This window comes from Oncorhynchus clarkii, unplaced genomic scaffold (genome assembly GCF_045791955.1).
Source record: "Oncorhynchus clarkii lewisi isolate Uvic-CL-2024 unplaced genomic scaffold, UVic_Ocla_1.0 unplaced_contig_4690_pilon_pilon, whole genome shotgun sequence".
NCBI lineage: Eukaryota > Metazoa > Chordata > Actinopteri > Salmoniformes > Salmonidae > Oncorhynchus > Oncorhynchus clarkii.
In genome coordinates this window covers 21,704-39,991 of record NW_027259138.1, presented here as the reverse complement: position 1 = coordinate 39,991, position 18,288 = coordinate 21,704, and the positions used below count along the sequence as shown (strand labels likewise).

Here is an 18,288-nt window from a genome sequence, read left to right as displayed (position 1 = left end):
CTTGGGATGGACAACAGACTCCCCTTCCCAAATCAACTTGGGATGGACAACAGAATCTCCTTCCCAAATCAACTTGGGATGGACAACAGACTCACCTTCCCAAATCTCCTTGGGATGGACAACAGACTCACCTTCCCCATCTCCTTGTGGAACTTCTCCTCGAAGCCAGCCATACTCTGGAAGGTGCTAACGTAGAAGCCAACACGACTATGGAGACAGAGAGAGGGTATGGAGATGGAGAAAAGAGATGATAAACCTTATTGAAATGTCTTAGTGTATAGTTAGTATTGTCTATAATATAGAACGCAACAAATACATATATTTTCTTTTTTCTTCCATTCCAGATGTACCTGTTCCATTCCAGATGTACCTGTTCCATTCCAGATGTACCTGTTCCATTACAGATGTACCTGTTCCATTCCAGATGTACCTGTTCCATAGTGAGATGTACCTGTTCCATTCCAGACGTACCTGTTGCATTCCAGATGTACCTGTTCCATTCCAGATGTACCTGTTCCATTCCAGATGTACCTGTTGCATTCCAGATGTACCTGTTCCATTCCAGATGTACCTGTTCCATAGTGAGATGCACCTGTTCCATTCCAGATGTACTTGTTCCATAGTGAGATGTACCTGTTCCATTCCAGATGTACCTGTTCCATTCCAGATGTACCTGTTCCATTCCAGATGTACCTGTTCCATTCCAGATGTACCTGTTGCATTCCAGATGTACCTGTTCCATTCCAGATGTACCTGTTCCATAGTGAGATGCACCTGTTCCATTCCAGATGTACTTGTTCCATAGTGAGATGTACCTGTTCCATTCCAGATGTACCTGTTCCATTCCAGATGTACCTGTTCCATTCCAGACGTACCTGTTGCATTCCAGATGTACCTGTTCCATTCCAGATGTACCTGTTCCATTCCAGATGCACCTGTTCCATTCCAGATGTACCTGTTCCATTCCAGATGTACCTGTTCCATTCCAGATGTACCTGTTCCATTCCAGATGTACCTGTTCCATTCCAGATGCACCTGTTCCATTCCAGATGTACCTGTTCCATTCCAGATGTACCTGTTCCATTCCAGATGTACCTGTTCCATAGTGAGATGTACCTGTTCCATTCCAGATGTACCTGTTCCATAGTGAGATGTACCTGTTCCATTCCAGACGTACCTGTTCCATAGTGAGATGTACCTGTTCCATAGTGAGATGTACCTGTTCCATTCCAGACATACCTGTTCCATTCCAGATGTACCTGTTCCATTCCAGATGTACCTGTTCCATAGTGAGATGTACCTGTTCCATAGTGAGATGTACCTGTTCCATTCCAGACATACCTGTTCCATTCCAGATGTACCTGTTCCATTCCAGATGTACCTGTTCCATTCCAGATCTACCTGTTCCATTCCAGATGTACCTGTTCCATTCCAGATCTACCTGTTCCATTCCAGATGTACCTGTTCCATTCCAGACGTACCTGTTCCATTCCAAACGTACCTGTTCCATAGTGAGATGTACCTGTTCCATTCCAGACGTACCTGTTCCATTCCAGATGTACCTGTTCCATTCCAGATCTACCTGTTCCATTCCAGATGTACCTGTTCCATTCCAGACGTACCTGTTCCATTCCAAACGTACCTGTTCCATAGTGAGGGCAGTTCCTCCTGAAGATCTTCATTAATCTCCTCAAACACCTTCTGAGCTCTCTCCAACTCATCCTCCGCCTGACACACACGCACACGCACACACACACACACACACGCACACGCACACGCACACGCACACACACACACACACAATATCTGTCACAAGGCACTGATAATTATTTTCATCACTTTCCATTCCAATACACTACACACTGAGAGGATAAAACATTATGAACACCTGCTCTTCCTGTTCCAATACACTACACACTGAGTGGACAGTGTGTGAGTGGCACCAGTTTGTGCCAAGAACTGCAACGCTGCTGGGTTCTTCACGCTCAACAGTTTCCTGTGTGTATCAAGAATGGTCCACCACCCAAAGGACATCCAGCCAACTTGACACAACTGTGGGAAGCATTGGAGTCGACATGGGCCAGCATCCCTGTGGAACGCTTTCGACACCTTGTAGAGTCCATGCCCTGACGAATTGTGGCTGTTCTGAGGGCAAAAGGGGGAGTTCAACTCAATATTAGGAAGGTGAACAACCAACTACTGGCCAACTAATAGCCAACTACTGTATGCTCAAAAATTTGTACGTTTTATTCACACTCTGTGTTTTTCAGTGAATCTTTCATTTGATTTTGAAAACCAGAACTCCCTGGCGTGAAGACAAAGGTTTTGTGTTCGGGAAAGAAGCTGTGGAAAATAGAGGCTCTTTCTAAACGTCTAAAACTATTGCAGGCAGATTATATACTAGACTACATTCTGAAATCCCCATGAAAGCACTAGTCGACAGGGTGGTTGGCAAGGGTGATGGACCCACCTGGTTCCTAGAGAGGTTACTCTGAGCAATGTTGTGGGCTGACAGGATGCCCTGAGCCCAAACTGGAGTGGCCCTCTCCAACAGAGACACTGGCTGGAGATTGGAAGAGAGAGGGAAGACAGAGAGGAGAAAGAGAGAGGAGAAAGAGAGAGGAGAAAGAGTGAGCGAGAGAGAGAGAGGGGAGGGGTGGAGAGGGAGAGAGAGAAATAGAGAGAGACAGAGAGAGAGAGAGAGAGAGAGAGATGAGAGCGAGAGAGAGAGTCATTTTAAACAGATATATTTAGTTCTGAGTAAATTACTGGCAAACAGAGACAACAGATTGATGTTATTAAAAGGGCCACATATCCATTGATGGAGAGGTCCTGTTACCTTGGTGATCTTGATGCCCCCATCCTTTCCTTTCTTCCCCTTATTGGTCGAAAGGTGGTTGTGTCTGGCGCTGTCGTAGTCCACAAGCTTCCTGTCACGCTTTGCAATACGAGACTGAAGAAGAAGAAGATGACTTTATTGTCCAGAGAAGGAGGGGGAGGGGGAGAAAGACTAACACACACCTGATGAGAACAGGTTGGTAGGCAGTATGTATGAATCAAAGCTAATCATTAGGAAGAGAGTACGACGATGACAATCCTACCTTAATACCAGGGAACTGCCCCAGGTATGATCCTACCTTAATATCAGGGAACTGCCCCAGGTATTCAGGGACCTGCCCCAGGTATGATCCTAACTTAATATCAGGGAACTGGCCCGGGTATGATCCTACCTTAATATCAGGGAACTGCCCCAGGTATTCAGGGACCTGCCCCAGGTATGATCCTAACTTAATATCAGGGAACTGGCCCGGGTATGATCCTACCTTAATATCAGGGAACTGCCTCAGGTATGATCCTACCTTAATATCAGGGAACTGCACCAGGTATGATCCTACCTTAATATCAGGGAACTGCCCCAGGTATGATCCTACCTTAATATCAAGGAACTGCCCCAGGTATTCAGGGAACTGGCCCGGGTATGATCCTACCTTAATATCAGGGAACTGCCCCAGGTATGATCCTACCTTAATATCAGGGAACTGCCCCAGGTATGATCCTACCTTAATACCAGGGAACTGCCCCAGGTATGATCCTACCTTAATGTCTGGGAACTGCCCCTGGTATGATCCTACCTTAATGTCAGGGAACTGCCCCAGGTATGATCCTACCTTAATGTCAGGGAACTGCCCCAGGTATGATCCTACCTTAATATCAGGGAACTGCCCCAGGTATTCAGGAAACTGCCCCAGGTATGATCCTACCTTATTATCAGGGAACTGCCCCAGGTATGATCCTACCTTAATATCAGGGAACTGCCCCAGGTATTCAGGGAACTGCCCCAGGTATGATCCTACCTTATTATCAGGGAACTTCCCCAGGTATGATCCTACCTTAATATCAGGGAACTGCCCCAGGTATGATCCTACCTTAATATCAGGGAACTGCCCCAGGTATGATCCTACCTTAATATCAGGGAACTTCCCCAAGTATGACCCTACCTTAATATCAGGGAACTGCCCCAGGTATGTGTCCATGGATATCAAAGCATTATCCACAAGCTTCTGATGGAAGTCTGTCCACAGAACGTCAGTGTCCTGCAACCGGATCAGAAACAAGGAAGTCACCATTAAATTACACACACACACACACACACACACACACACACACACACACACATACACACATACACACACACACACACACACACACACACACACACACAGACACATACACAGACACACACACGCGCGCGCACACACACACACACACACACACAAACACATACACAATTTATTTACCTGTATATAGAGCAGACACATGACAACACTTGCTATAACGTAAACAGTATATGGTAGTGGGGTTGGCTGAGTCAAAGGTTTAGCTGAGCCAAAGGGTTAGTTGAGTCAAAGGGTTAGCTGAGTCAAAGGTTTAGCTGAGCCAAAGGTTTAGCTGAGCCAAAGGGTTAGCTGAGCCAAAGGGTAAGTTGAGTCAAAGGGTTAGCTGAGTCAAAGGGTTAGTTGAGTCAAAGGGTTAGCTGAGTCAAAGGGTTAGTTGAGTCAAAGGGTAAGTTGAGTCAAAGGGTTAGCTGAGTCAAAGGGTTAGCTGAGTCAAAGGGTTAGTTGAGTCAAAGGGTAAGTTGAGTCAAAGGGTTAGTTGAGTCAAAGGGTTAGCTGAGTCAAAGGGTTAGCTGAGTCAAAGGCTTAGCTGAGTCAAAGGGTTAGTTGAGTCAAAGGGTAAGTTGATTCAAAGGGTTAGCTGAGCCAAAGGGTTAGCTGAGTCAAAGGGTTAGCTGAGTCAAAGGGTTAGCTGAGTCAAAGGGTTAGCTGAGTCAAAGGGTTAGTTGAGTCAAAGGGTTAGCTGAGTCAAAGGGTTAGTTGAGTCAAAGGGTAAGTTGAGTCAAAGGGTTAGCTGAGTCAAATGGTAAGTTGAGTCAAAGGGTTAGTTGAGTCAAAGGGTAAGTTGAGTCAAAGGGTTAGCTGAGCAAAAGGGTTAGCTGAGTCAAAGGGTTAGCTGAGTCAAAGGGTTAGCTGAGTCAAATGGTAAGTTGAGTCAAAGGGTTAGCTGAGTCAAAGGGTTAGCTGAGTCAAAGGGTTAGTTGAGTCAAAGGGTAAGTTGAGTCAAAGGGTTAGTTGAGTCAAAGGGTTGGCTGAGTCAAAGGGTTAGCTGAGTCAAAGGGTTAGCTGAGTCAAAGAGTTAGTTGAGTCAAAGGGTTAGCTGAGTCAAAGGGTTAGTTGAGTCAAAGGGTAAGTTGAGTCAAAGGGTTAGCTGAGTCAAAGGGTAAGTTGAGTCAAAGGGTTAGCTGAGAAAGGGTTAGTTGAGTCAAAGGGTAAGTTGAGTCAAAGGGTAAGTTGAGTCAAAGGGTAAGTTGAGTCAAAGGGTTAGCTGAGCCAAAGGGTTAGTTGAGTCAAAGGGTTAGCTGAGTCAAAGGTTTAGCTGAGCCAAAGGTTTAGCTGAGCCAAAGGGTTAGCTGAGCCAAAGGGTAAGTTGAGTCAAAGGGTTAGCTGAGTCAAAGGGTTAGCTGAGTCAAAGGGTTAGTTGAGTCAAAGGGTAAGTTGAGTCAAAGGGTTAGCTGAGTCAAAGGGTAAGTTGAGTCAAAGGGTTAGCTGAGAAAGGGTTAGTTGAGTCAAAGGGTAAGTTGAGTCAAAGGGTAAGTTGAGTCAAAGGGTAAGTTGAGTCAAAGGTTTAGCTGAGCCAAAGGGTTAGTTGAGTCAAAGGGTTAGCTGAGTCAAAGGTTTAGCTGAGCCAAAGGTTTAGCTGAGCCAAAGGGTTAGCTGAGCCAAAGGGTAAGTTGAGTCAAAGGGTTAGCTGAGTCAAAGGGTTAGTTGAGTCAAAGGGTTAGCTGAGTCAAAGGGTTAGTTGAGTCAAAGGGTAAGTTGAGTCAAAGGGTTAGCTGAGTCAAAGGGTTAGCTGAGTCAAAGGGTTAGTTGAGTCAAAGGGTAAGTTGAGTCAAAGGGTTAGTTGAGTCAAAGGGTTAGCTGAGTCAAAGGGTTAGCTGAGTCAAAGGCTTAGCTGAGTCAAAGGGTTAGTTGAGTCAAAGGGTAAGTTGATTCAAAGGGTTAGCTGAGCCAAAGGGTTAGCTGAGTCAAAGGGTTAGCTGAGTCAAAGGGTTAGCTGAGTCAAAGGGTTAGCTGAGTCAAAGGGTTAGTTGAGTCAAAGGGTTAGCTGAGTCAAAGGGTTAGTTGAGTCAAAGGGTAAGTTGAGTCAAAGGGTTAGCTGAGTCAAATGGTAAGTTGAGTCAAAGGGTTAGTTGAGTCAAAGGGTAAGTTGAGTCAAAGGGTTAGCTGAGCAAAAGGGTTAGCTGAGTCAAAGGGTTAGCTGAGTCAAAGGGTTAGCTGAGTCAAATGGTAAGTTGAGTCAAAGGGTTAGCTGAGTCAAAGGGTTAGCTGAGTCAAAGGGTTAGTTGAGTCAAAGGGTAAGTTGAGTCAAAGGGTTAGTTGAGTCAAAGGGTTGGCTGAGTCAAAGGGTTAGCTGAGTCAAAGGGTTAGCTGAGTCAAAGAGTTAGTTGAGTCAAAGGGTTAGCTGAGTCAAAGGGTTAGTTGAGTCAAAGGGTAAGTTGAGTCAAAGGGTTAGCTGAGTCAAAGGGTAAGTTGAGTCAAAGGGTTAGCTGAGAAAGGGTTAGTTGAGTCAAAGGGTAAGTTGAGTCAAAGGGTAAGTTGAGTCAAAGGGTAAGTTGAGTCAAAGGGTTAGCTGAGCCAAAGGGTTAGCTGAGTCAAAGGGTTAGCTGAGTCAAAGGGTTAGCTGAGTCAAAGGGTTAGTTGAGTCAAAGGGTTAGTTGAGTCAAAGGGTAAGTTGAGTCAAAGGGTTAGTTGAGTCAAAGGGTAAGTTGAGTCAAAGGGTTAGCTGAGCCAAAGGGTTAGCTGAGTCAAAGGGTTAGCTGAGTCAAAGGGTTAGCTGAGTCAAATGGTAAGTTGAGTCAAAGGGTTAGCTGAGTCAAATGGTTATCTGAGTCAAAGGGTTAGCTGAGTCAAAGGGTTACTTGAGTCAAAGGGTTAGCTGAGTCAAAGGGTTAGCTGAGTCAAAGGGTTAGTTGAGTCAAAGGGTTAGCTGAGTCAAAGGGTTGGCTGAGTCAAAGGGTTAGCTGAGTCAAAGGGTTGGCTGAGTCAAAGGGTTACACCATAACCCATATATTTTATCTGTAATAGTATTTCAACAATTTATCATGCACTCAAACTCAAACTGCACTTTTCAAAGGTGTGGTGATATTTAATTCAGTACAGAAATGTGTAGATGTGGAACATCTCACCGCAAGGTGGCTCAATTTACCCTGTCCCTAGGCTCAACATACCCTGCTGTCCCTAGGCTCAAAATACCCTGCTGTCCCTAGGCTCAACATACCCTGTCCCTAGGCTCAACATACCCTGTCCCTAGGCTCAACATACCCTGCTGTCCCTAGGCTCAACATACCCTGCTGTCCCTAGGCTCAACATACCCTGCTGTCCCTAGGCTCAACATACCCTGTCCCCAGGCTCAACATACCCTGTCCCTAGGCTCAAAATACCCTGCTAAATATGAAACGACATACAGTCCTGAGTCTGTGACTCCACTGAGTGTGTAAAACACAAATGTATTACCTCAACGTTGTTTCCCAACTTCTCTAAGCCTCTATTTACACTAGAGAGAGAAGAACGTGGAGAAAATGAAGAGACAAATGAAGGCACAAATAAGGCATTAATGAATGAACGAGCACGGATAATGAGAATAGCAAAAGTATAGGTAGGTATTGAGAAGAACACAATGAACAGGGAACTGATGAGAGAGTAGAGGGAGAGGAGAGAGAGAGGAGAGAGAGGAGAGAGAGAGGAGAGAGAGGAGATGAACAGGGAACTGATGAGAGAGTAGAGGGAGAGGAGAGAGAGAGGAGAGAGAGGAGATGAACAGGGAACTGATGAGAGAGGAGAGAGAGAGGAGAGAGAGAGAGGAGAGAGAGGAGAGAGAGAGGAGATGAACAGGAAACTGATGAGAGAGTAGAGGGAGAGGAGAGAGAGAGGAGAGAGAGGAGATGAACAGGGAACTGATGAGAGGAGAGAGAGAGAGGAGAGAGAGAGGAGAGAGAGGGGAGAGAGAGAGGAGAGAAATGGGAGAGAGAGGAGATGAACAGGGAACTGATGAGAGAGGAGAGAGAGATGAGAGAGAGGAAACTGATGAGAGAGGAGAGAGAGGAAACTGATGAGAGAGGAGAGAGAGGGGATGAACAAGGAAATGATGAGAGAGGAGAGAGAAGATGAACAGGGAACTGATGAAAGAGAAGAGGGTAGGCTCATTCAACCATTGAGGGGGGTCAGGGTGGTGGATCAGGATGGTGGGTCAGGATGGTGGATCAGGATGGTGGATCAGGATGGTGGGTCAAGGTGGTGGATCAGGATGGTGGATCAGGATGGTGGATCAGGATGGTGGGTCAAGGTGGTGGATCAGGATGGTGGGTCAGGGTGGTGGATCAGGATGGTGGGTCAAGGTGGTGGATCAGGATGGTGGATCAGGATGGTGGGTCGAGGTGGTGGGTCAGGATGGTGGATCAGGATGGTGGGTCAGGATGGTGGATCAGGATGGTGGATCAGGATGGTGGGTCAAGGTGGTGGATCAGGATGGTGGGTCAAGGTGGTGGATCAGGATGGTGGATCAGGATGGTGGGTCGAGGTGGTGGGTCAGGATGGTGGATCAGGATGGTGGGTCAGGATGGTGGATCAGGATGGTGGGTCAGGGTGGTGGATCAGGGTGGTGGGTCAGGGTGGTGGATCAGGATGGTGGGTCAGGGTGGTGGATCAGGGTGGGGGATAAGGATGGTGGGTCAGGGTGGTGGATCAGGGTTGTGGATCAGGGTGGTGGATCAGGATGGTGGGTCAGGGTGGTGGATCAGGGTTGTGGATCAGGATGGTGGGTCAGGGTGGTGGATCAGGGTTGTGGATCAGGATGGTGGATCAGGATGGTGGGTCAGGATGGTGGATCAGGATGGTGGGTCAGGATGGTGGATCAGGATGGTGGGTCAGGGTGGTGGGTCAGGATGGTGGATGTTGAGGTCTTAGAGCTGCAGTCTGTTAAATGCTCTAGAGAGAGTCGAGGAATTAAAGCTGCAGTCTGTTAAATGCTCTAGAGAGAGTTGAGGAATTAGAGCTGCAGTCTGTTAAATGCTCTAGAGAGAGTCGACGAATTAGAGCTGCAGTCTGTTAAATGGTCTAGAAAAAGTCGAGGACTTAGAGCTGCAGTCTTAAATGGTCATTTCAATTAGCAGGACTGCCGTTATGTTTTTTTTCCATTACCAGAATGTAACTTTAATACAGTTAAAAAGGAATGTGTCGGTCTGCTAGATCAACCTGTCCTAACACGCTAGTACAGCTCTATGCTCTAATACCAACCTGTCCTAACACACTAGTACAGCTCTATGCTCTAATACCAACCTGTCCTAACACACTAGTACAGCTCTATACTCTAATACCAACCTGTCCTAACACACTAGTACAGCTCTATGCTCTAATACCAACCTGTCCTAACACACTAGTACAGCTATATGCTCTAATACCAACCTGTCCTAACACACTAGTACAGCTCTATGCTCTAATACCAACCTGTCCTAACACACTAGTACAGCTCTATACTCTAATACCAACCTGTCCTAACACACTAGTACAGCTCTATGCTCTAATACCAACCTGTCCTAACACACTAGTACAGCTATATGCTCTAATACCAACCTGTCCTAACACACTAGTACAGCTCTATGCTCTAATACCAACCTGTCCTAACACACTAGTACAGCTATATGCTCTAATACCAACCTGTCCTAACACACTAGTACAGCTCTATGCTCTAATACCAACCTGTCCTAACACACTAGTACAGCTCTATGCTCTAATACCAACCTGTCCTAACACACTAGTACAGCTCTATGCTCTAATACCAACCTGTCCTAACACACTAGTACAGCTCTATGCTCTAATACCAACCTGTCCTAACACACTAGTACAGCTCTATGCTCTAATACCAACCTGTCCTAACACACTAGTACAGCTCTATGCTCTAATACCAACCTGTCCTAACACACTAGTACAGCTCTATGCTCTAATACCAACCTGTCCTAACACACTAGTACAGCTCTATGCTCTAATACCAACCTGTCCTAACACACTAGTACAGCTCTATGCTCTAATACCAACCTGTCCTAACACACTAGTACAGCTCTATGCTCTAATACCAACCTGTCCTAACACACTAGTACAGCTCTATGCTCTAATACCAACCTGTCCTAACACACTAGTACAGCTCTATGCTCTAATACCAACCTGTCCTAACACACTAGTACAGCTCTATGCTCTAATACCAACCTGTCCTAACACACTAGTACAGCTCTATGCTCTAATACCAACCTGTCCTAACACACTAGTACAGCTCCTACTTCTGACACAAGGGAAAGTGATGGTGAGAATGACAGTGAGTGAGAGAGAGAGAGTGAGAGAGACAGGTAGAAAAACAGGGAGAGAGAGTGACAGAGACAGGGAGAGAGAGAGTGAGAGTGTGAGCGAGAGTGAGCGAGAGAGAGTAAGAGAGACAGGGACAGAGAGAGTGAGCTAGAGTGAGAGAGAGTAAGAGAGACAGGGACAGAGAGAGTGAGCTAGAGTGAGAGAGAGTAAGAGAGACAGGGACAGAGAGAGTGAGCTAGAGTGAGAGAGAGTAAGAGAGACAGGGTAGGTAGGGTAGGTTCTCTGTCCATAGAGAATGGAGGGTGTTGGTATTGAATGTAACCAGAATTAAAAGTCCACTTTTATCCTTTGCGGATGGTATTGGGACTACTGTTATTTTGAAGGACTTTTTGAAGGAGAAAGAAGGAGAAAGAAGGAGAAAGAAGGAGAAAGAAGGAGAAAGAAGGAGAAAGAAGGAGAAAGAAGGAGAAAGAAGGAGAAAGAAGGAGAAAGAAGGAGAAAGAAGGAGAAAGAGACAGGGAGCGAGAGAGTGAAAGAGACAGGGGGGAGAGTGAGAGAGACAAGGAGAGAGAGTGAGAGAAACATGGAGAGAGACAGGGAGAGAGAAGGAAAGATTGAGGGCTGAGAAACTGTGACAGAGGAAGAGACAGGGAGGGACTGACAGAGGAGAGACTGACAGAGGAGAGACTGACAGAGGAGACTGACAGATGAGACTGACAGAGAAGAGACTGACAGAGGAGAGACTGACAGAGGAAACTGACAGAGGAGAGTTTGACAGAGGAGAGACTGACAGAGGAGAGACTGGCAGAGGAGAGACTGACAAAGGAGACTGACAGAGGAAGAGACGGGGAGGGATTTACAGAGGAGAGACTGACAGAGGAGAGAGACAGGGAGGGACTGACAGAGGAGAGACTGACAGAGGAGAGTCTGACAGAGAAGAGACTGACAGAGGAAGTGACAGGGAGGGACTTACATAGGAGAGACTGACAGAGGAGAGACTGACAGAGGAGAGTCTGACAGAGGAGAGACTGACAGAGGAAGAGGCAGGGAGAGACTGACAGAGGAGAGACTGACAGAGGAGAGTCTGACAGAGGAGAGTGACAGAGGAAGAGACAGGGAGGGACTTACAGAGGAGAGAGAAGAGGGACAGAGGGAACATAAGGAAGTTAATCTGACTTTTTGTAGCATAAATAAAGGTGACCTCTGACCTCGACGATGGAGTCCACATCCTCTTTGCCGTACCACTCCGGCTCGTACATGTCAGACAGACACTCCTTAAGGTTCTTGGAGGATTCGTGCATCGCTGTCGACAGACAGAGAGACAGACACACTTGCCAGTGAAGAACCAGTGCTGTGCAGTGATCGTAGTGAGGAACACACCATAGTTCTACACCGATTATCGGCATCTGGGTTGTGTCAATTAAGGACCACAAAGGAAAAACACTTTAATGAATAGGTTTTGGAAATGACAAATGAAAGTAGCGTTTGTTATTGAACAAGTCCAAGTAGTCCCTCCTTGTTTCAGTTTTAGGACTGAAGTCTTATTGAAGGTGTATGCAGACATCACGGTCTTACTTTGTACTGCCGCCAGGTAGACCCTCAGGTCTTTCTGCAGTTTGGAGCCCTCTGTCTGAAAACAGAACACACCTGATGTCACACACGGTACAGCTCTGGTGGGTGAGACAAGGTAAGACTGTGGATTGAATTAGAGACGGAGAAGGAATGGAGGCTGCTACTGTATGGGGATCGGTTGGGTTTTTTACAATATGTCAACGGTTGTTTCAGTCCAGGACTGGAGTCTTAATGGGTATGTAAACATCACAGAAAGAAATTCAACTTTGTTTTGCAGCGTCCTCCCTTCCTCTCATCCATCCCTTCCTCTCATCCATCCCTTCCTCTCATCCCCCCTTCCTCTCATCCATCCCTTCCTCTCATCCCCCTTCCTCTCATCCCCCTTCCTCTCATCCATCCCTTCCTCTCATCCCCCTTCCTCTCATCCCCCTTCCTCTCATCCATCCCTTCCTCTCATCCCCCCTTCCTCTCATCCATCCCTTCCTCTCATCCCCCTTCCTCTCATCCCCCTTCCTCTCATCCATCCCTTCCTCTCATCCATCCCTTCCTTCCTCTCATCCATCCCTTCCTCTCATCCATCCCCCTTCCTCTCATCCATCCCTTCCTCTCATCCCCCCTTCCTCTCATCCCCCTTCCTCTCATCCATCCCTTCCTCTCATCCATCCCTTCCTCTCATCCCCCCTTCCTCTCATCCATCCCTTCCTCTCATCCATCCCTTCCTCTCATCCCCCTTCCTCTCATCCCCCTTCCTCTCATCCATCCCTTCCTCTCATCCATCCCTTCCTCTCATCCCCCTTCCTCTCATCCATCCCTTCCTCTCATCCCCCTTCCTCTCATCCCCCTTCCTCTCATCCATCCCTTCCTCTCATCCCCCTTCCTCTCATCCATCCCTTCCTCTCATCCATCCCCCTTCCTCTCATCCATCCCTTCCTCTCATCCCCCCTTCCTTCTCTCATCCATCCCTTCCTCTCATCCCCCTTCCTCTCATCCATCCCTTCCTCTCATCCATCCCTTCCTCTCATCCATCCCTTCCTCTCATCCCCCTTCCTCTCATCCATCCCTTCCTCTCATCCCCCCTTCCTCTCATCCATCCCTTCCTCTCATCCATCCCTTCCTCTCATCCATCCCTTCCTCTCATCCCCCTTCCTCTCATCCCCCTTCCTTCCTCTCATCCCCCCTTCCTCTCATCCATCCCCCTTCCTCTCATCCCCCTTCCTCTCATCCCCCTTCCTCTCATCCCCCTTCCTCTCATCCCCCTTCCTCTCATCCATCCCTTCCTCTCATCCATCCCTTCCTCTCATCCCCCTTCCTCTCATCCATCCCTTCCTCTCATCCATCCCTTCCTCTCATCCCCCTTCCTCTCATCCCCCTTCCTCTCATCCCTTCCTCTCATCCATCCCTTCCTCTCATCCCTTCCTCTCATCCCTTCCTCTCATCCATCCCTTCCTCTCATCCCCCTTCCTTCCCCCCTTCCTCTCATCCCCCTTCCTCTCATCCATCCCTTCCTCTCATCCATCCCTTCCTCTCATCCATCCCTTCCTCTCATCCCCCCTTCCTCCCTTCCTCTCATCCCCCTTCCTCTCATCCCCCTTCCTCTCATCCATCCCTCCATCCCTTCCTCTCATCCCCCTTCCTCTCATCCCCCCTTCCTCTCATCCATCCCTTCCTCTCATCCCCCTTCCTCTCATCCATCCCTTCCTCTCATCCCCCTTCCTCTCATCCCCCTTCCTCTCATCCATCCCTTCCTCTCATCCCCCTTCCTCTCATCCATCCCTTCCTCTCATCCCCCTTCCTCTCATCCCCCTTCCTCTCATCCCCCTTCCTCTCCTCCCCCTTCCTCTCATCCATCCCTTCCTCTCATCCCCCTTCCTCTCATCCCCCTTCCTCTCATCCATCCCTTCCTCTCATCCCCCTTCCTCTCATCCATCCCTTCCTCTCATCCATCCCTTCCTCTCATCCATCCCTTCCTCTCATCCCCCTTCCTCTCATCCATCCCTTCCTCTCATCCCCCTTCCTCTCATCCATCCCTTCCTCTCATCCATCCCTTCCTCTCATCCCCCTTCCTCTCATCCCCCTTCCTCTCATCCATCCCTTCCTCTCATCCATCCCTTCCTCTCATCCCCCTTCCTCTCATCCCCCTTCCTCTCATCCATCCCTTCCTCTCATCCCCCTTCCTCTCATCCCCCCTTCCTCTCATCCATCCCTTCCTCTCATCCCCCTTCCTCTCATCCATCCCTTCCTCTCATCCCCCTTCCTCTCATCCCCCTTCCTCTCATCCCCCTTCCTCTCATCCCCCTTCCTCTCATCCATCCCTTCCTCTCATCCCCCTTCCTCTCATCCCCCTTCCTCCCATCCATCCCTTCCTCTCATCCCCCTTCCTCTCATCCATCCCTTCCTCTCATCCATCCCTTCCTCTCATCCATCCCTTCCTCTCATCCCCCTTCCTCTCATCCATCCCTTCCTCTCATCCCCCTTCCTCTCATCCATCCCTTCCTCTCATCCATCCCTTCCTCTCATCCCCCTTCCTCTCATCCATCCCTTCCTCTCATCCCCCTTCCTCTCATCCATCCCTTCCTCTCATCCCCCTTCCTCTCATCCATCCCTTCCTCTCATCCCCCTTCCTCTCATCCCTCCCTTCCTCTCATCCCCCTTCCTCTCATCCATCCCTTCCTCTCATCCCCCTTCCTCTCATCCCCCCTTCCTCTCATCCATCCCTTCCTCCCATCCCCCCTTCCTCCCATCCCCCCTTCCTCTCATCCCCCTTCCTCTCAATTTAAAAGCATTGGGCCAGTAACTGACAAAAATCACTAGTTTGAAACATCGAGCTGACGCGATGCGATGTGTCGATGTCTCCATGAGCAAGGCACTTAACCCTAATCGCTCCAGTACGTCGCTCTGGGAAAAAAAACAGCATCTTCTAAATGACTAAAACGTAAAATGGTTCGGTCCGTACAAGATTCTTACGTATTGTTTGTTGAAGTTGATAACTCCCTCCTCAAATGCAACATCTCTGGTCTCATCTGCTTTCCCCAGTTTCTGCATAACCTGGAAGACATTTAAAGACGTTGAACAAGACAAGACGTTGAACATTCATCTTCATCCTGGCCCGTGGTAGATACAGCAGAGGAAACACTGTCTCTCCTTCATACAGCATGTGTCACTAAGACAATCACAATCTTCATGTACAGTGAAGGAGACACACTGGATACACTTATATAACAATGTTGTTTTTTCCCAATTTCGTGGTATCCAATTGTTGCTACTATCTTGTCTCATCGCTACAACTCCCGTACGGGCTCGGGAGAGACGAAGGTTGAAAGTCATGTGTCCTCCGATACACAACCCAACCAAGCCGCACTGCTTCTTAACACAGCGCGCATCCAACCCGGAAGCCAGCCAATGTGTCGGAGGAAACACCGTGCACCTGGCGACCTTGGTTAGCGTACACTGCGCCCAGCCCGCCACAGGAGTCGCTGGTGCGCGATGAGACAAGGACACCCCTACCGACCAAGCCATCCCTAACGACGCTAGGCCAATTGTGCGTCGCCCCACGGAACTCCCGGGCGCGGCCGGTTACGACAGAGCCTGGGCGCGAACCCAGACTCTGATGGCACAGCTGGCGCTGCAGTACAGCGCCCTTAACCACTGCGCCACCCGGGAGGCCCTTTCTATTACAATGATGATGAACACAGCAGAGTAACCATATTATACTGTATGTACTGATGAATACAGCAGAGTATCCATGTTATACTGTATCTACTGATGAATACAACAGAACCATGTTATACTGTATCTACTGATGAATACAGCAGAGTATCCATGTTATACTGTATCTACTGATGAATTTAGCAGAGAGACCATGTTATACTGTATCTACTGATGAATACAACAGAGTATCCATGTTATACTGTATCTACTGATGAATACAACAGAACCATGTTATACTGTATCTACTGATGAATACAGCAGAGTATCCATTTTATACTGTATCTACTGATGAATACAACAGAGTATCCATTTTATACTGTATCTACTGATGGATTTAGCAGAGAGACCATGTTATACTGTATCTACTGATGAATACAGCAGAGTATCCATTTTATACTGTATCTACTGATGAATACAACAGAGTATCCATGTTATACTGTATAATATTCATGGGCTGAATGTTCGTAGTGATGGGACGACGGGGGTGATACTGTACAGTGCTATCGGCCATTGATATTACATCTCGTCTATCCATCCCTCACCTCCCATCCACCCCCCCCCCCCCCCCACCTCCCATCCAGTCATTCCCTCCCATCCCCCCCACCTCCCATCCACCCCCACCTCCCAACCAGACATTCCCTCCCATCTCCTACTGTCCAATAGGGATACAGAACCACTAACACCATCAGGTAATATAGCATTTGAATTACAGCTATATTAACGTTGAACTATATCAAATCTAACCGAAAACTGCTATTAGGTTATGGATGCTACATGGACTGTAGTGGATATTGTAATTAAATAGACACTGCATTATAGCATGCCAGATAGAGATTTATTTTAATTTGCAGAACATCCAATTGCTTTAGCTATTCTAGTAATACAATTATTTACATTGTTCAATTTGGTACACACACCAGCATGTGGCCTATAGGCCTACTGTAAAAGGATATGTATAAGCAAATAACGGATGGATTGAACAACATTCTGTTTAGTATGAGGATGCAGTGACTTAACCAATGGATTGGACTGTACTTTTCTAGCCAATCATTTTGAAAAAACGTTTGCCTAAAAACCGGAAATCAAATGACCCTGCATCGTTAAGACAGTGGATGAATCAACTGATCCTTCATCGTTAAGACAGTGGATGAATCAACTGATCCTCCATCGTTAAGACAGTGGATGAATCAAATACATTACTTTTTAAATATTATTAAAAAAAACACATGGGCTACAGAGAGAATCTGAAGAGCACAATTTGAGGTAATTTGGCATAGAGTCTTACAAGCACGAGACGTGGAAGCTGTGGGAACACGTGGGTCTGTGCAGGTGTGATGTCATCGATGTTTACGTGTCTGTGTATTATTTAAATAATCTCACAACAACTAAATCTACCGCATCCTGTCGACGATAGTGTGTTTTTATAAAGGTTGACGGTCAAGATGTGTCACTGAGTCCTCTCCGGTGAAGTGTCATAGCGGGATGGAACCAGATATCATAATCAAAATAACCCAAAAACAAACGGTAAATAACAACAAATTAAACCGTATTATGTTTCTTACCTTCTCTTGGGCCCGTGTTAATTTCTTCTGCACGTTACTAGTGAGTTTCCCCGCAGTAACCCCCTTCCCCATACCCATCTCAGCCATTTTGTCTTCCCGATAAACTCTCGATTCAATATAATAAAAAATAACAAATCCTACGGATAAAGAAGAAGAGACATCAACGTCGACAAAAACAAATAGTCACCGCTCGTTATTCTAGGCTGAAGCACCGTCACAACGTTTCGTAACGGGTGTCTGTGGGTACCGGATAGACCAAGCGACGGGTCTCCAGCTTCCGTTAGTGTAGCCTTCCGTTACGTCAGTCAGTGGATGATAATAACCAATGTATCGGGGTTTCCTCTTAAAGATAAAAGCTGACGAGCCCACTGCACATCCCACTATTTCCTTAGGTCTACTGGTATTTCCCCTTTACGCACTTGGGGGCGACATTGCTTTGGTCAGCTCACCAAATAAAACGGAAAGTCCTGTCGACTAAAAAAGTCCTGTCGACTAAAAAAGTCCTGTTTGGACTAAAGACTTGATTTTAAAAAGTCCTGTCTGGACTAAAGACTTGACTTTAAAAAGTCCTGTCTGGACTATAGACTTGACTTTAAAAAGTCCTGTCTGGACTAAAGACTTGACTTTAAAAAGTCCTGTCTGGACTAAAGACTTGACTGTAAAAAGTCCTGTCTGGACTAAAGACTTGACTGTAAAAGGTCCTGTTTGGACTAAAGACTTGACGGTAGGTCTACTAACTGTGTGAAGAAGTACAGTATGGAAACAACCAGAGGAAAAGGATGGGCTAGCTAAAGACAAAGGCCGAGGTTAGTGGTCAATGCATCAAACATACATACTGTATGTAGTTTATTATGTGGGCCGGTCCGGCGCTGTCCATGGTGCTGAATCACTTTCAGTCTACTACAGCCTCGGTAGCTGTCCATGGTGCTGAATCACTTTCAGTCTACTACAGCCTCGGTAGCTGTCCATAGTGCTGAATCACTGTCAGTCTACTACAGCCTCGGTACCTGTCCATGGTGCTGAATCACTGTCAG

At 47.2% G+C, this 18,288-nt stretch overlaps 1 protein-coding gene across 1 annotated transcript; it reads right to left on the bottom strand.

The window, feature by feature from the left end:
- Positions 1-95: 95 nt before the first annotated feature.
- Positions 96-17,341, bottom strand: LOC139399584 (myc box-dependent-interacting protein 1-like; the record flags this gene model as incomplete). Its single annotated transcript, XM_071144946.1, has 9 exons — positions 17,255-17,341; positions 14,949-15,029; positions 11,988-12,042; positions 11,621-11,715; positions 3,999-4,094; positions 2,840-2,953; positions 2,471-2,563; positions 1,643-1,728; positions 96-207 (listed from the first exon to the last, which is right to left on the bottom strand). Coding segments are annotated over exons 1-9 (819 nt in total), but the record flags the coding sequence as incomplete, so codon positions are not given.
- Positions 17,342-18,288: the final 947 nt, after the last annotated feature.